Source organism: Camelus dromedarius, chromosome 15 (genome assembly GCF_036321535.1).
Source record: "Camelus dromedarius isolate mCamDro1 chromosome 15, mCamDro1.pat, whole genome shotgun sequence".
Classification (NCBI taxonomy): domain Eukaryota; kingdom Metazoa; phylum Chordata; class Mammalia; order Artiodactyla; family Camelidae; genus Camelus; species Camelus dromedarius.
The window spans coordinates 12,709,919-12,732,513 of record NC_087450.1 but is presented as its reverse complement, the minus strand read 5'-3'; the positions used below and the strand labels follow the sequence as shown (position 1 = coordinate 12,732,513).

General features: G+C 50.8%; 2 protein-coding genes across 2 annotated transcripts; one reads left to right on the top strand and one right to left on the bottom strand.

Annotated features, from left to right (window-relative positions):
• The first annotated feature begins 6,437 nt into the window (after positions 1-6,437).
• On the top strand, positions 6,438-13,662 carry ANKRD53 (ankyrin repeat domain 53). Its single transcript, XM_064494408.1, has 5 exons — positions 6,438-9,159; positions 9,417-9,616; positions 10,702-10,866; positions 11,261-11,381; positions 12,926-13,662. The coding sequence occupies exons 1-5, from the start codon at positions 8,773-8,775 to the stop codon at positions 13,652-13,654; spliced, it is 1,602 nt and encodes a 533-aa protein (XP_064350478.1). The 5' UTR covers positions 6,438-8,772; the 3' UTR covers positions 13,655-13,662.
• Positions 13,663-14,280: 618 nt separating this feature from the next.
• TEX261 (testis expressed 261) lies at positions 14,281-22,249 on the bottom strand. The gene is made up of 6 exons (XM_031467234.2): positions 22,093-22,249; positions 21,104-21,183; positions 19,804-19,957; positions 17,942-18,009; positions 17,157-17,259; positions 14,281-16,990 (listed from the first exon to the last, which is right to left on the bottom strand). Exons 1-6 carry the CDS (start codon positions 22,160-22,162, stop codon positions 16,875-16,877), a joined length of 591 nt encoding a protein of 196 aa, XP_031323094.2. The 5' UTR covers positions 22,163-22,249; the 3' UTR covers positions 14,281-16,874.
• Between the last annotated feature and the right edge of the window lie 346 nt (positions 22,250-22,595).

Genomic DNA, 22,595 nt, shown 5'->3' with positions numbered 1-22,595 from the left:
TTTACTTGTCATTTTCTGTATGTATCATGTTGTTTCTCTGTTCCTCCTTTAATGCTTTCTTTTACATTAAGTGAATCTCTTGTAGTGTAACATTCTAATTCTGTTAATTATGTTTTTCACTCTTGTTTCTTATTTGTTTTCTTAGTGTTTCCTCTAGGGCTTGCCATATACATCTCACCTTAGCAGAATCTATTTTAGACTTATATTAATTCCAAGGAGATACTGAACATCATATAAATTCTGTATATCCTATAGCTCTCTATTTTCTCTTCCACTTTTTGTGATATTATTATACATATTACATCTGTATATGTAACATATGTAATAATACTTTGCTACAATTATTGCTTTATGTAATTTTATGTCCTTTAAATAAGCTGAGAAGAACAGTATATATTTATAGATTTTGTTATGTTAATCTTCTAATTTACCATTTACGGTCCTCTTCTTTTGTTCCTGTGAATTCAAGTTAAAATCCAGTGTTATTTCCTTACTCCATACAGCTTTTCTCCCCCTCACCTCCTGTGTGTTGTTATTGTGAAATGTATTTCTATATATTATAGTCCCAACAGTATAATTATGTGTATATTATTTTATACAATTTCTTTTAAAATCAGTTAAAAGGAAAAGAAATACACATTTATTTCACTTTTTTTCTTTTTTATTGAAGTACAGTCAGTTACAATGTGTCAATGTTTGGTGTACAGCAAAATGTCCCAGTCATGAATATACATACATATATTCATTTTCATATTCTTTTTCATTAAAGGTTATTATAAGATATTGAACATAATTCCCTGTGCTCTACAGAAGAAACTTTTTAAAATCTATTTTTATATATAGTGGCTAACATTTGTAAATCTCAGACTCCCAAATGTATCCCTTCCCACCCCATTTCCCCAATAACCATAAGATTATTTACTATGTCTGCGAGTCTCTTTCTGCTTTGTACATTTGTTCATAGTGTCCTTTTTAAAGAAATACTCATCTGTATTGCCTTTTATAAGTATATAACTACCTTTACCAGTGCTCTTTGGGTTTTTTCTTTGTTTTATTTTTGTTTTATACGGATCCAAAATATGGCATAGGATCACTTGCTAGTAGTCTGAAGAACCTCAGTTAGTAATTCTTGTGAGGCAGGGCTGCTAGCAAAAAATTCTGTTTTTGTTTTTTCTTTTTGGAGGGAATAGGCAATATTTCATCTTCATTTTTGAAAGATAGTTCTGCTGGATATAAGATTCTTGGTTGGCAGTCTTTCTCTTTCAGCATTTGGCTATGTCATCTCACTGCGTTATGGCCTTATTATTTCTGATGGAAAGTCAGCTGTTTATCTTTTGAGTCCCTTTGTGTGTGGTGAATCACCTTTCTCTTACTGCTTTCAAAATTTTCCCCTTCAGCATTTTTAGTATGATTGCCTGGGTGTGTGTCTCTTTGTGTTTTCCTACTTTGACTTTGTTGAGCTTCTTAAATGTGAAGATTAATCTCTTTCAGTCATGACTTCCTGCTTTCTCTCATTTCTCATCCTGGTACTTCTGTCATGTGCATCGGTGTGCCTAGTGAGGTCCCATGTAGTTTTTTGAGGCTCTGTTCATTTTTTTCTCATTCTTTTTTTTTTTTAATCTTTTTTCTTTGGATTACATAATCCCTATTGGCTTATCATCAAGTTGGCTGATTCTTTATTCTGCAAGCTCAAATCTACTCTAGAGAATTTCTAGGGAATTTTTCATTTCAGCTATTGTATCATTCAATTCCAAAATTTTCACTTGGTTCTTTTTAAAAAATAGTTTGTCTTTATTGATATTCTTTATTTGATGAGACATTCCTTCTTTTATTTTTTTTAAATCATGGTTTCCTTTAGTTCTTTGAACATACTTAAAATGGCTGTTTTGAAATCTTGATTTGTTAAATCTTCTATCTGTGCCCTTTCACAGACAATTTCTGTTGTATGCTTTCTTCCCTGCTTACAGGTCATAGTTTTTCTGTATAGTTTTTCTGTTTCTTTGTATGTCTGATAATTTTTTGTTGAAAATTAGACTTTCTGATTAATATGTTGTAGCAATGGTGGATACTGATTTTCCTGCCCCTTTCTCCAGGGTTTGTTGTCATTTGCTTGTTTACTCCCTTGGTGACTTGGATGGACTATTTAGTGAAGCATTTTGCCCCCTCATTGTGAAGCACTGATATGACTGCTAAGAGGATGCAGCCCTGGACATATGCAGGGTAACTTGGATGGTAGGAGTTTTAGCAGGACTCTCTCACACTCTCTTTCCCTGAGCTCTCTGTTAAACTGTCCGCCTCTGCTGGTATCACCCACCATTTAGGCTCTGTGAATTCTCAGCTTACTGCTCTATTGTCAACAATGCCATAAGGCATAAATTGCTCTAGGGTCTGATTCAATTAAACCTGGGTCCCTTTGAGGGAATAGTTTTTTTTTTTAACTTTTTTTTTTATTGAGTTATAGTCATTTTACAGTGTTGTGTCAAATTCCAGTGTAGAGCACAATTTTTCAGTTATGCATGAACATACTTACATTCATTGTCACATTCTCTTTTGCTGTGAGCTACTACAAGATCCTGTATATATTTCCCTGTGCTACACAGTACAATCTTGTTTATCTATTCTACATTTTAAATCCCAGCCCCTTCCCACCCCCTGTCCCCCTGGCAACCACAAGTTTGTATTTTATGTCTATGAGTCTGTTTCTGTTTTGTATTTATTTATTTATTTTAGATTCCACATATGAGCAATCTCATATGGTATTTTTCTTTCTCTTTCTGGCTTACTTCACTTAGAATGACATTCTCCAGTAACATCCGTGTTGCTGCAAATGGCATTATGTTGTTGTTGTTTGTGGCTGAATAGTATTCTATTGTATAAATATACCACATCTTCTTTATCCAGTCATCTGCTGATGGACATTTAGGCTGTTTCCATGTCTTGGCTATTGCAAATAGTGCTGCTATGAACATTGGGGTAAGGTGTCATTTTGAAGTAGGGTTCCTGTCCTTCTTTATCTTTCTTTATGGCCCTTGTTTTAAAGTCTATTTTGTCTGAAATCAGTACTGCTACACCTGCTTTTTTGGCTTTTCCATTTGCATGGAATATCCTTTTCCATCCTTTCACTCTCAATCTATAAGTGTCCTTCTCCCTAAAGTGGGTGTCTTGTATGCAGCATATTGAAGGTTCTTGCTTTATTATCCAGTCTGCCAGTCTACATCTTTTGACTGGAGCATTTAGTCCATTAACATTTACAGTAATTAATGATAGAGACTGTTTATTGCCATTTTGAACTTATAGTTGCAGTTGATTTGGTATTTCCTCTTTGTTCCTTTCTTCTTCCTCTTGTGGTTTGGTAATTTTCCTTTGTATTATCTTGGATTTTATTTAGTTTTTGTGACTCACTTGTAAGTTTTTGGCTTGTGGTTACCTATTTTTGTAAGTCTATTAACCTATTACTATAACTGTTTGTACTAAACAGATAGTAATATAATCTCAAACCCATCCTACTGAGAATAAAATATTTTAAATTAAAAAAAAAAAAACCTCTATATTTCCTTGCTTCTCTCTCCCACTCTTAATGATTTAGATGTCTTCTTTTACAATTTTGTGTTCACTCTATTTGTAATTCATGGTAGTTATAACCTTTCCAGTTACGAGTTTCTCATTTTTGTAGCATCCTGCTTCTTTTCTATTTAGACTAGACCTGTCAATATTTCTTTTAGCATGGGTTTAGTGTTGCTAAACTCTTAGTTTTTGCTTGTCTGTGAAGTTCTTTATCTCTCCTTCTATTCTAAAGGATAGCCTTGCTGGATAGAATATCCTAGGCTGCATCTTTTTTCATTCAGGACTTTGAATATATATTTCCACTCCCTTCTGGCCTGTAGTGTTTGTGTAGAGAAATCAGCTGAGAGCCTTATGGGGATTCCCTTGTAACTCACTCTTTGTTTTTTCTCTTGCTGTTTTTAGGATCATTTCTTTATCCTTGACTCTGGCCATCTTGATTATGATATGTCTTGGTGTGGGTCTGTTTGGGTTCTTCCTGTTGGGGCCGTCTGAGCCTCCTTACTTGGATGTCTGATTCCTTCTTTAGGTTTGGGAAGTTTTCAGTCATGATTTCTTCAAATACCTTTTCAATTCCATTTGTTCTTTCTTCCCCTTTGGGAACCCCTATTATGAGTAGATTGGCATGCTTTATATTGTCCCATAGGTCCCTTATATTTTTTTCATTGTTTTTTATTTGTTTTTCTCTCAGCTGTTCTGATTGGGTGCTTTCTGTTGTCCTGTCTTCTAGGTCACTCATTCATTCCTCTGCATTATCTAGCCTGCTTTGTACAACTCTTAGATCAGTTCTCATTTCAGCCAATGAGTTTACCAATTCTACTTGGCTCTTCTTTATAGCTTTAATTTCATTTTTTACATATGTTAAATCTCTAAACACTATTTCTTTTAGTTCCTTCAGTACTTTGATCACTCCTCTTTTGAAATCTTGATCTAGTAGGCCCTCAATGTCTATTTCATTGATCGTGCTTTCAGGGGATTTCTCTTGCTCTCTTAATTTGGAGTGGTTCCTCTGCCTCTTCATATTGCTCATATCTCTCTGGCACTGTGGCTTTAGGAGTATCAGTTATCTATTGTGGTCCCTAAGGAGTTTATTTATTTATCTATCTAAAGCCTAAGCAGAAATAAAACTTAAAAAAAGAGAGAGAGAATTTTAAAGAATAGAAGAAAAAAAGGTTTGAAAACAGTGTATAATCAATAATAGAAGAGTAAGCTGAAGCAGAATAGCAGTTGAGTTGAGACGTCTTTTGAAAACTTAAAAAAGGAGAAAAGATCAGAAAACAATATTTGAGACCTGTGTATAATCAATTAACAGGAGATCAAAACCAACAGAAATAAAAATGAAATGAGGTGGATGTTTACAAGTAATAAAAATCAAAATAAGGAAAATATTTTAAAAGAAAAATTTTAAAGAAATTAAAACTGGAGTCATATACAATTGTTTAAAAAGTAAATTTTTAAAAGGTAATAGAAAATAGAACAGATTTTAATGAAAGATAAAAGGGAGAATTTTAAAAGAGAGGAAAAGCTTTGAAAACAGTGTATAATCAGTAATAGAAGAGCAAGCTGAAGCAGAATAGCAATCGAGTTGAGATGACTTTTAAAAATCTTAATAAAAAGGAGAAAAAATTAAAAAAAAACAATATTTGAAACCTGTGAATAATCAATAACAGGAGATCAAAACCAAGAGAATTAAAAATGAAATGAGGTGGATTTTTTAAAATAATAATAAAAAGATTTTAAAAGTGATTAAAACTGTAAACATGCAACTGTTTAAAAAGTAAAGATTAAAAAGCTAATAGAAAATAAAACAGATATAAAAAAGATTAAAAAAAAAAAAAAAAAAAGGATGTGTTCTCCTGGAGACTGTGTACTCTTAATGGTTTTATCGAGAAGTTTTTCTGTCTTCGCCCTGTTCTGCAAACTCAGCTTGCTGTTTTCAGAGGCCCTCCATTGGGGCTCTCGTCTGTGCTGCTCTCAGTGCCTATCGGCAAGAAGATCGTGCCGCCTCCCAACTCTGGGTCAGGTGCTGCTCTCCTTCTCGGTGGGCGGGAGGGTCATTACCCCTCCAGATGCCGTGCTCGGGGGAAGGCAGGCTGGTGGATCGCGCTCTCTCCCGGCTCCAGTTGCTCTGCTGCTCTGTGCAGCTGCCCGCTCCGCCTCCGGTGGATGCTCCATAGGCGGGCTCGGGGAAGACCATGGAACCGCCCCGCCCCTGCTCCGTTCCAAAACTCAGCTCCTTGTTTGTCTTGGCAGCGTAAGTTCTCTGAGGTACCAGGGCAGAAAGATCCTATCTGCCTTGGGCTGTAAACAAGTCTCAGCCCTGCCCAGGGGGTTGCGGAGCCCCCGCGTGCGGATTCAGGTCTTGGCCCCGTCCCCGCCCTAGCGCTGCGCACAAGAGGGTATGGCAGCTGTGGCTGCGCCCCACCTCTCTTCTCCCGAGAAGCGCTAGTAATGGCGCAGCGGGTCTGAAGAGAAAAAGGCTACGGCGCCCCTCCCCCCAGCGCATGCCAGTAGTGTTGGTTTGCTTTTTTTTTTCAACGTAATTCATGGGGGGCCCAGGCTGTTCTGCTCCGTATCCCCTCCCAGCCACAGCGCGCAGCCTCCTGCCGTCCCCGGGGGCTGCCTCAGTGCAGCCGCCCCCAACCACCCCCGGCTTGGGAGGCCTGGCCCAGCCCCCAGCTGCCGGCTCGCGTCTCAGGCTGGGTGTCACAGGGACCCTTTGTGCCTGTTTAACTTAGTTCTGTTGGGTCAAGGGGTGCTCGGGGCAGATCTGAGCCTCAGAGGCTCCCCCTCCGTCCCGCTGGCCTCTCCGTTGGGGTTAGGGGGACCCAGCGAACGAGCACTATTCTCCTTTGCTGCTCCCTCCCCGCGGGACCGGTCCCACACTGTTTTGCTTTTTCTTCTTTCTTTTTCCTTTTCTCCTACCAGATTTTTGGCGTCTTTGTCTTTCGAAAAGGGCGATGTTCTGTTGGAGTTCGGCAAGTGCTCTGGTTGGCTGATGGGTCTGTAGATGTGAGTTTTGATGTATTTGTGGGAGAGGGTGAGCTACAAGCGTCCTTCTACTCCACCATCTTGCTTCTCCTTCTGCAAATATTTCTTCGTGGGAATAGTTTTTAAAGCCAGTCTTTGAGATTTGTTCTGACCCCAGGAGGACTCTTCTAAGCTGTCTTTTGCCCTAGTTCTCTCTAGTAAACTAGCAGACCTACAGCTAGCTGTTTTTAATTGCTTACCACCAAAATATCCATTGTTTTCAGAGCATTCTTAAGTTTGAATGTCCCCACGCTCTGTTTCAAATAAAGTCAGTTATCTGGGGGAGAGCTTTGGAGCTCTCAGTTTTTCTGGATTGACTGGACAGAATCTGAGTCTCTGTGGTGGAGCTGAGGGCAGGGACAGTGGCTCTTATCTCTCAGAATGACATCCTGCTTAATGAGCAGGGTACTGGGGTGGTAGCCTCTGGTCCCCAATGCAGAACCTCTGCCCCATAAGCATGTAAGCTGGGACAAGGGTGATCAGGGCCTCACTATTCTCAGTCTGCCATGCCTGGAGTCAAGCCTCTTCCCTGTGTGTAAAGGCTGGGTGGAGGAAGGGAGCCCCAGTCTCTTGGCTGCACTCATCAGGAATTTAGCCTCTGCAACTTGGAGCAGAGAGAGGAAACATTGTTGGAAGATGCTGGCAGCCTGCTCCTCCCAGCGAGATGCCAGTGAGATTAACTAGGAGCTAAGGGGGAAGGGAGCCCTATTTTCTTGGCCACACCCACTTGGATCAGAGCTTTAGTCATTGCTCTGAGATGGGGAGAAAGACGGGAAGGAGCAGTTTGTGGCCTAAGTGCCACAGACTCTCACTGTTTTAACTGAGATTTAGTGGATTTTCTTGAATAAAGAGTTTTCATTGGTATTTTTCTCCCAGGTAATTGTAAGGTATAGCCAAGTTTGCAACTGGTGGTCTAGAAACCACAAGACACCCCAGGTGAAGATAAAGAGGGTTTACTTGAAGAGGTCCTGAGACACACCCTCCAACCCCAATGCAGACATAGTGTCTTGCTGTCATTGTTAGGATCCTAATGTCCCAGAAGCAACAGCCCAAAGAATCCCTCAGCTTCTAGGAAATCCTCAAAATTTGTCCCTGCAAAGCATTGTCACTTTATTGTAATTTGAAGCCAGTTCCTAAAGTCCCACCTGGGGCAAGCATCCAGTAGGATTTGCTGTTTTTTTAGGTGCTCGGGAGTGGGGCTGCCTCTTTCTGACCACTGCGATTGGAAGGCAAGTGGGCTACCAAAGGAGGTTTCCCTGGAAAGGGGGAGAGGTTCTTCTGGGTGGAGAATCTGCATTTTTGTTCCTCCTTGAAGGTCACTGTGGTCCCTTCCTACTCCATCATAGAGGTTGCCAGGGGAAATACCTGGAACGTCTAGCGGAGAGGGGAGAAGGTCGTTAGAAGCGGGCAGTGTGGCCAGATACGCCTAGAATTGACCCTGGGGCCTCACTAGCCCTCTGATAAGCTTGGGGTCTGTTTTCCTTGGAGAAGGGGTGAGAATGTGGATGGTTCAGTAAACTCAACACTGGTTTAAGCAACATTTATTGCTCAGCTACTTGACCAGAGTCACACGGCTGATTTGCAGCGCACCAGCTGCACTGCAGGTGAAAGTGTAAGTGAATATACAGTCTTGCTGCAGGGCAGCTTGGAAACATAGCAACAGCTAAAAAATGTTCATTCCTTTCACCTAGTAATTCTACAGCTAGGAATGCATCCTGAGATGAGCCATTTTGTTTTCTGCAGCACTTGTGGCATGCCAGCACACCCATTATGACGTTGGCTATGGTGGCGTCATACGTTTAGTATGTGGACTGACCAGCTAGCTTATAACGATGCTAAGAGGCACAAAACTGTATCCGCTGTATATACACATATCCTAACAGACCGTGATTTCCGTGGGTGGCGGCACTGTGATTTTTAATATCATCATTGTCCTTTTTTCTTTTGATGATGGTCTGCACTTAACTAATGTTATAATCAGAAACAAAAGCTAAGTCTGGTGGAGAGGGGAGCTAAGCCTGGTGGAGTCTTGCTGAGGTTCCAGGACGAGCGGGGAGGGCGGGCTCGGAGGCACGTGGGTTCCGCCCCCCCAGGGAGGCCAACTGCCGGCCCCCTCGCCTGGGAGCTAGCCTTGGGCCCCGAGGCCGGGTCCGCAGCGCCAGCGGGAACTCCACGTGGACCATGAAGAACGTCCCCCTGAAGGCCACCCACAACAACTTGGCACAGGGGCCCAGGTGCGCAGGGAGCAGGTGTGCGGGCGGCGGGGCGCGGGAACCGCTGGGGCCTCCAGGAGGGGCGGGGTCTGGAGCCGGCAGGGCTTGGCCGGGGCCTGGGTTCCCTTCCCCAGTGTCCTGCCGACCAGCCCGCCCTGGCCCAGCTCCAAAAACGCCTTGGCGCTCACTCCCGCCTTCCTCTCCCGAGGACCCCAGCTTGCTGAGTCAAGTGGATGAATGCGACCAGAGGATGATCGGGAGCTCCTCCCAGCTGTTCGCGGCCTCCCTGGGCAACCTGGAATGGCTGCGGATGTGTCTAAATCTGAACCGCGGAGAAAGGCGACCGGATGACAAGGTAAGGCCCCAGAGCGCAGGCGCAAGAGTGGAAGTCCCCTCCACTCCTCAAAGAGCTCCGCGGAGACTGCCTACCGCGCGAAGAGCTGACTACGGAATATCTGGAGACGTCCTTTCCTGGGTAGATGGCCATTTTGGGGGATCGAAGAAGGGTGAACACAGACGGGGCTGGGAAAGGGGTGTGTGTGGTTCCCGAGGGGCTCAAGGAAGAGGGGGAGGGTAACCCAAAGAAATTGCTGCCTTCCTTGGCCCCCACAGGGTTTCACTGCCATCCACTTTGCAGCCCAGAGCGGCAGGCTTGCATGCCTGCAGGTCTTGGTAGAGGAGTACAAGTTTCCCGTGGACCTGCCCACCAACAGTGGCCAGACACCCCTGCACCTTGTCATCCAATGGAACAACGAGGCCATGGCCCTCGCCTGCATTCACTATCTGATTACGCAAGGGGCGGCCCTCAACACGTGAGTCCAGCCTGTGTGGGGACGGTGGCTTGGAGGCTGAGCAGGTAGAAACCCCACTTTCAGGCAGGCAGATCCAAGCAGGACAGGTAGAGGGGTTACGGGGACAGAAGGATTGGGTCCCACGTAAAGCAGCAGAGAGCCCACATGGTGTATTAGTTAGGAGATCGGACTTCGGCAGAGGACAGACCTAGTTCACGTCCCAGCTTTGCCACCTAGCAGACAGCAAAACCTCAGGCAGGTCACTCAGCCCTAAGCCTCCGTGTTCTGGTTCCCAAACCTGATAATGCACTGGAATCACCTGGGGAGCTTCAGAAATATCAGTGCCTGTGTTCCAATCCAAAGGTTGTCATTTAATTGGTCTGGGGTGTAGCCTGGGCTTTGGAAGACTCAGAAGACCCCCAGGCAGTTCTAACTTGCAGCAGAGTTTGGGAACTACTGCCTCGGTGTCTTCAACTGAAATCTAGGGGGATGACAGTGCCTATCGCAGGAGATGACTGTGACCATTGAGAAATGCATGAAACGGCCAGGATGCTGTAGAGGAGAATGCACTCGTGCAGCCATGCTACATATCTCGCATGTGCTATGTGCTAAGCACTGTGCCAGAGCTGAGGGCTACAACAGTGCACACAGAATGGCCCCTGCCGTCATGAAGCTGATGCAGTAGTGCAGGATCAGACAGTCAATTAGCAAATGAATACATGCAGGAAATGACGGAGGGTGGTAAGTGGTTATGAAGGGAATAAGCCGGGTGATGGGCAGAAGACCTATTGTGGAAGGGGCAGTTACCTCTGAGGAGAGGATATGAGTGAGCCAGCCATGCAAAGAGCCAGAGGAAAGTGTTCCAGGCTGAGGCGCAAAGGCTGCGTGTTGGGAGACAGTGGGCCGAGGTCAGAGACTGAGGCTGAGGAGGAAGCAGGGCCCAGGTCATGCAGGCCCTGCAGCCGTGGCCAGGCGTAGGGAAGGGGCAGGGGGGCTGGGTGATTTAACAGTGGGCCTAGAAGCTGGTTTGCCGACCCACCTGACGGGCAGATGCCATTTTTTCCCTTCCTGTCTGTCTTCTTCCCCCATGGCGGGGCCCTCCACAGTCGGACACGCGACGGCTCCACACCCCTGCACCTGGCAGCCCGCCAGGGCCTGCTGAGCTGCGTGAAGCGGCTGGTACAGGATGGCGCCAATGTCCATGCCCAAGATGCCATGGGCTGCAAGCCCATTGACTACTGCAGAATATGGAACCACCGCGACTGTATCCGGTGAGGGTGTAAAGGCCAACCCCTGCCTGCCACCCTTCCCCAGAGCCCTCACCCAGGGCTGGGCGGTTCAGAGCGTCCAGGGATGACTCTGTGGAGGGGGCCCCTCCCCACGATGTTATTCCCAGGGGGCTAGCATCTCCCTTCTTCCTTGCCCTGAGGCCCCTGGCTCCTCAGCTGGAGAGTGGTGATCCAGCCACTTTCCTCTCTCATTGCAGAGGAAGTAGTTAGTCAGAGGGGCTTCAGGCAGTGGGTATGGACCATCTTGCTCATCTTGTCTCTGGCAGTTCCACCCACCCCCACCTAGGCCCTCGGCTGTGGCCAGTCTTTGCTGCCCATGGTGAAGCGCAGTCACTGGGGGTGGGGGGAGGGTGACACGCCCCTACCTTGGCACCAGGTTCTTGAAGGATGCCATGTGGAAAAAGGACAAGAAAGACTTTGCCCGTGAAATGGGGAAACTGAAGCGGCTCAAGGACCAGCTGGTCCTCATGAAGCAGGACTTCCTGGCTGAGAATGAAGTAAGGGGTAGGGCAGGCAGGGCCGCCGGGCACCAGCTGAGGTCCAGGTGTGGGAGCAGGGGCGGCAGGGACTCACATGTGTGGTTACATAGAAGAGTGGCTAGAAGCGGTCCCATCCAGAAAGAGCCTCCCTCGCCCCCCCCTCCTCTGAGGAGGGTGTCAGGGATAATGCTTGAGGAGAGTCTTTAAAGATGGGCAGCATTTGGCGATAGGAAGAAGCAGCGAAGGGCTGACCAGGCGGAAGGGACACACAGCCCTGTGGAGAGGCAAAGGGGCACATGAGAGCGCAGTGTTTGCCAAGAAGTACAAGTTCAGGACAGCCAGGGAAGCAGATGTGTGCTGGACACCGACGAGCTAGAGCCCCGGCAGGAGCCAGATCAATGCCAGACCTTGGCTGGGGAAGAAAAGGAGGTATAACTACATAGGATGCAAGTACCACAAAACCCAAAAAGAAGATGCTGGGAATCCTAAGTGGACCCAGAATTGGGGAGGGCTTCGGGGCTGGCAAAATCCGGTACTCCAGCTCTGTCCCAGCTGCATTCCTCTCCAGCTTTCTCTGTCCTACCCTCCTCTGTTGTGGGTGTTGTCATCCAGTCCTCACAGCCACACGTGTCCAGAGGAGGCAAAGCCCATCTGTCCTTGAAGCTCTAAAATTTCCCAGAAGCCCCTTGCAGAACTCCCCTTGTCTCATATTGGCCTCAGTTGCATCAAGTGTCCATTCTTGTCCCAATCCCTAGAGCTAAAGGAAAGCCACGTGCTGACTGACTGAGGTCTGGGGCAAGGCTGATGGAATTATTATGATTGGCTTAGCCTAATCAGAGCCTATCTCTGGAGCTGGGTCAATCTCCAAACCACCTGGTTGTTTAGCAACAGTCTGGGAAGTGACACTGAGACTGGGAGGGAGGAAGGGGGTGGTTTTGTGACAATAAGTTGAAGGTTCAGCTCTGGTGGAGGCAAGGACAGAGCATCACTATCCAGCCTGGAGAGCCAGCCAACTGTGTCTCATTGCCCACCACTTCTAGGAAGCCTGCCCATTTTAGCTCCACCCAGTTCCTGTCCTTCCAGACTTTTCTGCTTTTCTTTCCAGGGTCAAGGATACGTTTTACTTCTCATTTGCCTTTTTCCGCATCAAACCAGAGACTCTCTTAGGGGAGGACAAGTCTCCACCATCAGACTGGGAACTCCTTTACGGGGGTGGAGGCTTGTCTCCTCCTCTGGACTCAAGGTTTTCTGTAGGGCAGGGACTGTCTCCTCTCTCAAGTTGGAGACCTCACCTAGAGCGGAGGCTGTATCTCCATCAGATTGGGGGTCTCCCCTATGGGAGAGGCTCTGTCTGTCCAGCCCAGGTGCCCCCTCCAGGCAACAGTTGTCTCCCCATCAGAACAAGGGCTCCCACGAGGCAGGGCTTTCTCTCTCCAGACCAGGGCAGGAAGGTATCTACTCAGTCTGACCTGAGGTCTCCAGGGCTGCAGCCACAGGGCCTTTGCACAGAACCACAGGGGGAGCAGCCCTCTGTAACTGTCTCATGCCTTCTGACATTGCAGACAAAGCAGCAAATTTTGAGAGAAGCTAATTTCAAGAAGTGGCTCCATCGCAAGCAGCAGCCCCAACGACAATCCCTGGTCCACAGCACTCAGCAAGAGCCCCGTACCCCACCCCGGGCCACCGCCCTCTCCAAGACCCCCAAGCGCGGGGACCTGTGGCCTCCCAAGGGCTTCCACCTCTCCCCGAAGGAACGCCTGATACAGATGGGGCCCAAGCCGCCCTCAGTGACTCCCGCTGCCATCAGCAAGCAGCTCACCGTCAGGCGGCCCAAGGTGTGGAATCCCAGCAACAAAGTTGCAAGGCCCCCCACCACCCAGATCGGCTACCCGCAGGGCATCCGCCTGGGCGTGCATCCCGACCCTAGCCCAGAGCAAGACTTCAGCAACTTCCTAAAGATGAGGGCCGATGGGCACGGTGGTGTGAGCCTGTACACCGTGTCCGGCCACCAGGTGGCGCCCGTGCCTCGGCTGCCTTCAGAGGTGATCATCCGTGAGCTGTTCCCTTCCCTGCGGCCACACAGGATGAAGGTGCCCCAGGACTTTTGCTCTGTCACCTTGAGAGACATCCCCCAGAAGCGGCGCTTGGGTCCAGAAAGTAGTGATGGCAACTTATGGACCGACACTGTGACCATGTGCCTGCGAGAGACATGTGACGAAGCCTTCCTAGCAGCTGTGCGAGCCCATCAAGGGCTCCCCACTCTGCCCTCCCCCAGACCACCTCCCACTTAAACTTATTTTGGTAGCCTCTGGACCTGAGGCTTCCCAGTGAAGGCTAAGGTGTGGTGACTCATTTGTGGACGGGGAGGCGGGGGAGGAGTGCCGCCCACTCCCCGGCTCAAAGATCGGAGCCACCTCCCTCAGTAGAACTAGATCCCAGGCTTCCCTTCTCTCCTCAAAGGAACCTCTTGGGCCCCCAGGAGATCCGAGTTAGGGCAGTGGCCCCAGCTGAGTGGGGATCCATCTCTATCCTGGGCCCTAGCGTTGTAACAGTGGCACCCTGGGGTCCCCATTACTGCCCCCTCCAAAAGCTCATCAGGGACATGGATTCCAGGATGAGGGACCATTGGGGAAATTCTGCCTCTTATTCAAATGACGTCCTTCCTGCTGCAGCCTCTAGGCCTCACTCTTCATCTGCAGATCCAGAATGGGGAAGGCAGCTTATGTGTCACAGGCCACGGGCTTCCCTTCACTTCCAGCTGCCACTGGGCTTTCTGCAGTGCAGGGAGGCACAGGCAGCCTATCTGGAGTGGGGGGAGGACCTACAGCTTCAGTTTGAGACTATGAAAGCACTTGAACTTCCTCCAGGAAGCTATCCTGGGTCCCCTGCTGTCCCCTGTACACATCACTTCAAGTCATTCATGAAACAAACATTTATTGAGTACTTCCTACGTGCCAGGCGCCAAGCTAGGCACTGCTGATACAAAAATTGAAGGACAGTTCCTGCCCTCAAGGAGCTTACAGTCTAGTGGGGAGATAGACCAGTAAGCAGGCAGATATGCCCAGAGTGATCTGTGTGGTGTGCTGGAGGGAGAGGGGAAATTCAAAGTTCCTTGGAGGAAGTGAAACCTAAGTTGAGAATGGACAGAGAAGGTACCCAGGTGAATAGAAGAAAGGGGAATCAAAGTGGCATCTCCGGATACAGGAGGCTGAAAATCAGAGGGCAAAGTGGCAAGTGATGAGACCAGAGAGGCGAGCAGGAACCAGGACCTCATGAGTCTCACAGCTACGCTAAGGGTCTGGACTTTATCCTGAGGGCAGTGGGGAGCCATGGAAGGTTTTAAGCCAGAGAGTGACTCGGTCAGCTATGCAGGAGAGAGACAGCTCTGGCTGTGGGACAGAGAAGCAGAAGGAGGCTGTCACAACAACCCAGGTGAAAACTGGTAACAGTGGGAGCGCTCAAATCAAGGGATGTTAAGGAGGTAAACTTGACAGTTTCTGGAGACTGGATGTGGGGGAGAAAGAAAAGCAGGCATAGAAAGCAGGTTTCTGGTCGGGCTCCTGAGTGGTCTTGGGGCCAAGGCAGGCACCCAAAAGAGGCACATTGGCAGAGGACAGCAACATGTGCCAGCTGGGCCATGAGAGTTACCTGTGCTCCCAACAGCAGAACTGTGGCTCAGACGACCAAGAGGGATGTTGGGGCCGGAGGCCACCTCTCAACTGAAGCCATCGGCATGGATGGGCTCCCCTAGGGAGCCCGCGACAGAACCCTGAGAAATGCCACTGTGCACGGGGTGAGCAGAGAAGCCTGCACAGGACCATGAAAGGAGCAGCCAGAGAGGGACGAGAACCAGCCACAGCAGTGCTAGGGCGGCGCAATTCAGGAAGCCGGGGGTGCTCAGTCCTGCCAGGTGCGGCAGGGACCTAGTAAGAGAAGGCAGGAAGAGGGTCCGCTGGACTTAGCACAAGGCCACTGGCAACCCCCCAACACTGGCAGTGGAGTGAATGGAGGGGCCAAGCCACACCGCTGGGGAGAGGAACAAAGAGATAGACGGCAAGGGAGAGCAAGGCCAGCTGCTGGCCCAGCGGTAAGAACACTGGCCCCCAGGGTCCTCGACTTGTCCTCCCTCATCTGCACAGGACACAAGGGCCCGGCAGCCTTGGTCCCACTGAGAGGTCAAAATATGCTGCTTCCCCGAAGGAAAGGGGGAGGCTGGTATTCTGAAGAGAATGGGAGTGCCTAAGCCAAGGAGATGGAGGGCTCTGGTGGGACTTGAGGCAGGATGTAGAGAAAAGGTTTTCAAGCACAGGGGTCTTCCCAGTGGCTTACAAGTACCACATGTGTGCAGTCCAGCTCTGCACCTACCAGCCCTGCTTTGAGGTATAGGACATGGCCAGTGATGGCCCTCCTGGGGTCTTCATTCCCACACGTACTGCTGAGTACTTGCAAGGCACTGCAGTTGGAGTGCAAGGTCAACAAATGCTGCTCTGGGCCCAGGACCTGGCCTGCCTGCTATTGGAAGAGAGGGCCAGCCCTTGTGAGGTCTCGGAGTGACAAACAGCTGCTCGTACCAGTCCCGTTTCCCAAAGAACAGGCTGTAGCCCAGGCTGCCGAGTTTTATTCTGTTTCTCCTTGAGCCTAAGATAGAATTCAGCCAGAAACCACTCCTCTTCCCTAGGGGAAGACTTATATAAATAGGATACTGTAGATGTTCTTCTGAAAATCTAACCCAGTCCCACACTGGCCCCTCTCTGCTCCCAGCCTGACAGTCATGGAGCCTCTGGGAAAGAAGAGATGGAAAAAGGGGCGGGGGTTAAGAGAGGCTGCCTCCACCCTGACTCCCCAGCTCGATTCCTCCTCTCGGCCCACTTCCCACTAAGGGCCACAAGAGCAGTCCCTCCAGAAGGGCAAGACCCAAACCCAGAAAAGGAGTCCCTGGCAGAGAAAAGCCAGTCCAAGGCAGGAGGGCAGCAGGAAGAAAGGAAGATGAACTTTCAGGGCATTAAGGCAAACAGTGCCACCTAGAATCTTTATTCAAACGGAAATTAGCACTTGGACAGAAATCACAGTTCAACAGCAAAAACTTCCCTTGCAAGTGCTAAGTCATGGCCCCTCCCCACAGCCATCTGCCCAGTGAATTTATCACTGTCTGCTCTCCAGCTTCATGGCCCCTGCCCTGCCTGCCCTGGCTGAGCCAGAACGCCTGCCCCATCACAGGAGGGGGCGGGAGGGCCACAGGAGCTCGGCTTCCACGCGCCCAGGTGGACCACGGCCTGCTGGCTAAGCAGGCACCGCCCCCTCCCTGGTGCCCACTGAGGTCCCAGCCTCTGGCAGCATCAGACTGAGCCAAGCTGAGCCTCCCAAGGAGCGTAGGGATGGGGGTGTCAGGGGAAGTCGAGGGAAGGAGGGCCAGGGCTGGGGGCGCTGCTTCCCGCTGATGGCCCCCACCTAGTGCAGAGGCCCAGGGACCTGAGTCTCCTGAACCTGCCCCCGCATCCCCTCCCCAGGGGGTCAGTATATCTTCTGCCGACTGGGTAGAATGGCCTCTTTGATGAAGGAGAAGACAACCAGGATCCCTAAGCGCTTGCCCCGCTTGCCTTTGGTGAAGTAGTTGGAGACCACGTCATCTGTGGAGACACAGGCAGGGAGGTAAGTGTGCGTGCCTGACCGTGAACCCATCTCTGCCCGCCCAGAGTCCAAGGGTCTCCATCCCTGGGCGGGGCTCCGGCTCCCCCAGCAACTCAGGCCTCGCTGGCGTCCTCCCACCATGACCCCTTACAAACCCCTTCTCACCTCCTGGCTGCATGGTGGAGGGCAGGACGTTCTCCCCAGCCGACAGTGACACAAAGAACGCAAACGGGATTATCCACAGACAGAAAGTGAAATAGGCCAGGACCTGGCAACAAGAGACACTGAAAAGAGGGTACCCCTGCGGGTGCCAAGGGTGGGCCAAGTGTGGTCACCGTGCATCTCGGCGAGGTGGTCAAACGTGCACCAAAGAGCCCACACCTGATCCGTGAAGGGGCAGGGCCCAGGAAGCAGAGACAGGACATCCCCAGACGTGGAGAAAATCAGTGGGGGAAGGTGGAGGCTGAAGATGACTAAGTGGCCACGATCCCCAGATCCTGGTCACTAGGACAGCAACTCCTCTGAACTGAAGGAGGCAGATGGAGGGCAAAAGCATGACTGACCCACACTCCCTAAAGAGGAGAACTTGTTCTTCCCCCAGGTTCAAATTGGAGCAGCAGGGTTCAGGGCCTCAGCCCATTCCTGCCCTATGAGGTCTGTGCCGGACCAGGCCACCCACCGCCCCTTCCTGACCTCAGGACCTTAGGCTGGGATCCTGGGAGACCTAAAGGACTGACTGGGAGAGAGCAGTGTCGTCCCCACCTCAGCCAAAGGGATCCCTGCTTCCCAACCACACTGCTTCAAAAAGCATCTACACTGTGTTTTTAAAAAATCTGTTATCCCTGAAAAGACTCAGCTTCAAATCATAGCTGAGTTCACAAAGAAATCATGCCAGTCCCATTTACTCCCTCTGTCGCTGGGAACAGGCTGATGTACTGAGCACTTCTTACCTCTGAGAAAGGATAATACTCCTCCGCAAAAAACTGAAACGCCAGGTAATGATTCACCACCACTAGCCCTGTTGAGGGAACGAAGAGCCAGTTAGTTCGGGGGGCTGGCGGAAAGCTGGACCTCTAGCCTTCCCAAGGCCCTGGACGCTGGAGGCCCATCTTAGTCCTGACTTCGCGCCCAACTCAGGGTACAAACACACTGCTCTCCAGAACTCAGCTTCCCACTTGTGAAAATGGAAGAATTCGCCCCCACCTGCCCACTGCAGAGGGTTAATTTATTAGCAAAGTTAGAAGTAGGTAAAAAAAAAAAAGCTCCTTGAATGTTGTAGAAATGAGACTTCAGTGTTCATAATCCGAAGCACCGTGCCGATTAACCTGTTTTTTAGTGGGGGTGAGCCCTGCGGTGCGCTCTCCGTGGGCAGTGGGCAGAGGAAGTCATGGGTGTGCAGATCACACACTCCCAGCTGGGCAGCAAAAGGAGAGGCTCTCACTCCTCAGGAATAAAGGGCAGCTGGCTAGAGGCTTCGGGGTGCAGCCTTAGGGCTTCTCAAGATTCTGGGGAAGAGGGTCCTTCCTCATCCTGCCCCAGGGTGAGGTTCACTGGTCTGAACTGGATGTTCTGGATGACCCCTCCCCACCCCCTTAGTGTGCAACTGAACTTGAGAGAGCGCGCGCACATGCGTGCACAGATCCGGGGGACCTGCTGCTCGGAGACAGGCGCTCCTCCGGTTCCCACGGGGAGGTGAAGGGCAAGCATCAGAACAAAGCAGCCCCTCAGCCCAACCCCCCTCACACACACCTCGCAGCAGACCGTCAGGCCTCTTTTCTCTTTTCTCCTCGCTTGCCTTCCCCCTTCTAAGGCGGAGACCACAGCTCCGCCCTGCCCGGCCCACCTGGGGCTTGCGGGTGCAGGACGGGACACTGCCTGATGCCCGCAGACCTTCAGATACCTCATCTAGAGGGCAAGGCAGGGGAGTGACAAAGGGAAGTGGGGGGAGCTCGCTGCTGGGCACACCCTCCCCAGGGAAGATGCAAAAGGGGTCTGGTCTCCAGGGAAGGACTCCTCGCACAGGGGCACTCAGTCCTGGCTTTAACACTGTGCCCTCCTTATGAGCAACCTTCTCTTTCCAGGTTCTCTCACAGAAACAGAAAAGTAGCTCTAAGAAAACCCCAGTTCCACCCAGTGTCTTGACCAAAGACTAATAATGATTAACGGGAGAAAAGGCAATCTTGATAACCAAATATTTTCTAGAACCTTTCCTGGGAATAACTATAAATATCTATAAGCACGTGTGGGCCCAATGAGTCCCCCAAATATCCCTGACCAGATGGAGAAGCCAAGGTCAGAAAGGGGAGATGACTCCCCGGGAGAAGAAACCGGTGGCAGAGGAAAGGCAGGAAGGCCAGGGTCCTCCAAACACGCCTGTCACCCCCAGGCAGCTGTCTGCAGGGAGACCCACAGCCCCATGAGGCTCGTCTCAGTCGTAACTGTGGGCCAGAGGACTGGACGGGGAGCTGCTTGCAGGCCGGGGGAAGGGCTTTGGGCTGTCTCCGGTCAAGTGGTTTCTTAGGGGCTATAACTTCTCAGCCAACCCACCTCTCTGTCCTTCTCAAACCCTTCATCAAACTTACCTCCCTGGGAAAGCCCTCTCTTTCTGAGTATCCCATCCCCCTAAATTCTAGTCACTAGTGACAAGGTGAGCTCTAAGCTTCTCATGTGTGAGAACCCCATCATCCAATCTGCCTGGCCTCCTGGGGAACCTCAGTGCTTTGCCTCTTGTCTTTATGTCCTCCTCAGCATCCCAGATTGAACTGGGCACATTCAACCACCTCAGCTGCCTCCCCATTCTGTCCCCTCTCACCGCACGACAGGATGAAGTTAGGCGAGGTCAGCATGATGAAGGGGAAGGTCTGGAGGAGGCCAAAGTAGACAAGGTTGGTGAAGAGGCCCACGCCAATCATGCAGGTAGGGAAGCGCTCAAAAACGTAGAGGCCAATCAGCACGGCTGTGGAGAACTGAAACAACCAGAGGCACACAGTGCAGGGAGCCTCTTCCAGGCAGCCTTCCTGGACTCACTAACCCCAGCCTACTCACTGTGTTCATGCTTCAGTCTCTCCTTGTTTCCCCAACTAGTCTCTCAGCTCCCAAAGGGCAGCATCTTTTAATGCCATTCTCAGTTTCTTTGACAGCAACCCACAGAAAAAACACATGATCTCAAAACACACACACACACGCACATATATATGATCAAACCTCAAATTTCAATTCAAGTCTTTTCCATTCCTTTTTTTTTAAATGCTGATAATGGCCTACTGAACTGATTACACAAACCCAATAATGAATCATACTTGCAGTTTGAAAAACATTGTTCTGAAGGACTTATAGTTGTCAGTGCTTAACAAGTAGCAGGCAGGTGGTTGAATGAAGGTCTAATTCCTGCACCAACACCCATGACCTGGACCTCCGAACCCAGAGCTACAGTCTTGTCTCCACCACTGACTCCCTAACCCAGGCCATGCCCAGAGTGGAAGTGGCTGCTTACACCACGTGACTTGAGAGGCACTGGACTCCTCCTGTCCCAGTGTGCCCCCAGCCCCACCCCAACCTTTCCTGCAGCTGCAGAAAGCTATCCACCAGCAGTCACTCCCGTGGCCTTGACATCTATCACAAGGATTGTGTCTTCAGGAAGAGAAGCCTTCCATGAGCCCTGGGCAGGGCAGGGCCTGGGCCAGGGAAGGTGTCTCCTTCTTAGAGTAAGTCATTTGATCCAATTAGAGGGCAATGAACAAGTACTCAAAACTGTTCTTAGGGTTCCTCTCAGTTCTAAACACTGTGAGTAGAGCAGAGGGCTAAGACAATTGAAGATGGCCAAGCAAAGGCAAAGCCACAGTCCTGTCAACAGAGAACGGGCACTCTCTCCTTAGGGAGCCAAGAACGAGGCATGCAGTGAAACGATGCCACCTGGGGAAGGATGACAGGGAAGACCTGGGCCCAGGAGAGCACACCCAGGGGAAAAGGTACAGGGCAGGGAGGTGGGGGCGGGACCCTCAGGAAACAGCACGGACAGAGGTCTCATCACCCATGCCAAACTTTCCCCACTTCCTCCTTTTGAGGCAGAGCAAAAGGCTGAGGGGGATTCCTCGGGGAAAGCTGCCACTTACCCAGATCATGTATTTTATGATCCTGCTGGTGGCCACTGTGTACTCTTCTATCAATTCTGCCAGGTAATAGAGTCCGGCCGCTGTTGGGGGGGAGTGGGGGAAGCACGGAGAACATTAGCCAGGGTCACGCACACCGTCCTGCTCATCCCTCTCTCTGCAGCTGAGTCCCCACCCACCCTTCATGGACTCCACTAGGTAAGGAACAAACTAAACAACCCATGTGTTACCCTCCCAAGTCTGAAGTAACACTTTGTTGGGGCAGTAAGGAGAGATTTCATAAACGTGAATGAAAACCTCACTTTTTGATGCCTCAGCACGAACCTAACCTCTGGCCCATAAAGGGGGATTTCATTCACTCATTCATTAACTATCTGTTGGCACTTAGTGTGGGCCAAGTGCTGAGAATACAGGACGAGGAGACAGACAAGGCACCATCCCCGACACAGCTTTGCGGGGGTGGGGGCTGGGAGGGTGTTGCTGGGGGCGGAGGGAAGTCAGACGATCCCAGTGTGACAAGTGCTACTTCAGGGAAAGTACTGGGCACTGCTGAGCCATTAAACCCCATAAGGAGGGCCTCCCGGAGGAGGTGAGATCTCGGCTGAGATCAAGAGTAGGAACTAGCCAGAAGCGGAAAGCATGTCAAAGTCAGAGAGTGTAGTAATCACGACGGGCCCGAGGCGAAAGGGCGGCGGTAGGTGTCGGGGGAAAGTTCGGCCCTGCGAGGGTGAGCGCAGCAGCGGTTGGCAGTGCGCGGGCAAGGAGCACTTGAGTCAGCCTCTCCCGGGCAGCGCTGGGGCGCACCCGCGGTCAGGCTGGGCTGCTGGGGGCAGGAGGAGGGGGCAGGACCAGGGGGGACAGGAGAGGGGATGCGAAGCCTGGGAAGACCAGGCGGGGGTCCCCCGGGTCGCTCCGGCGCCCTCGTGATGCGACCCCCGGAGGAACAGATGCCGGGGCGGGAGCCCGCGCGGGCCGGGGTCGCGCACTCTCACCGACGGCGAGCGTGATGAAGGCCACCTGGATGAAGAGCGACAGCCAACTCAGCACGTACATGAACCACATGGCGCCCCCGCCCCGCCCGCCCCCCGACCGCCGGGACGGGCCTGCGCGCTCGGGCTCCGGCGAAACAGAGCCGCCGCCACCGCCGCCGCGTCCCCGCCCCGCGGACGGCCTTACGCCGCCGCCGAGAGCAGCCCGGCCCGAGCGTCGCCCCCGGCCGGGCCCGGACGAGCGCCGTCTGTCGGCGCGGAGGGTCAACTGCTGCTGCCCGGAGCGGCGCGCGCCCGCTGCCCGCCGGGTTCCCAGGGCTGCACCGAGGGGGACAGTCGCCTCTGCGGCCCTGGGGAGGCTAGAAGGTCCTCAGGGGCGGGGCGCGGCGCGGCGCTGGTACAGAAGCTCGGAAGGTAGCCTCCGGCCCTCCCTGTGCACTCCCGCGCCAGCCCGGAGTGCGGTCCAGGGCAGGGGAGGGCCGCCGGCCTTCTCCCCAGCCACCTCC

Bases quoted from the DNA above. Each gene is read 5' to 3' on its own strand.
- TEX261 (XM_031467234.2), bottom strand. From the start codon at position 22,162: ATGTGGTTCATGTACGTGCTGAGTTGGCTGTCGCTCTTCATCCAGGTG. The intron at 18,010-19,803 runs GTGAGAGGGGAC...TTCCCTCAACAG, and splicing joins TAACTTCATCCTGTCGTGCG to GGCTAGTGGTGGTGAATCAT. The intron at 16,991-17,156 runs GTGAGAAGGGGT...GTGTCTCCACAG, and splicing joins CTCCACCATGCAGCCAGGAG to ATGACGTGGTCTCCAACTAC.
- ANKRD53 (XM_064494408.1), top strand. From the start codon at position 8,773: ATGAAGAACGTCCCCCTGAAGGCCACCCACAACAACTTGGCACAGGGG. The intron at 9,617-10,701 runs GTGAGTCCAGCC...GGCCCTCCACAG, and splicing joins CAAGGGGCGGCCCTCAACAC to TCGGACACGCGACGGCTCCA. The intron at 11,382-12,925 runs GTAAGGGGTAGG...CTGACATTGCAG, and splicing joins ACTTCCTGGCTGAGAATGAA to ACAAAGCAGCAAATTTTGAG.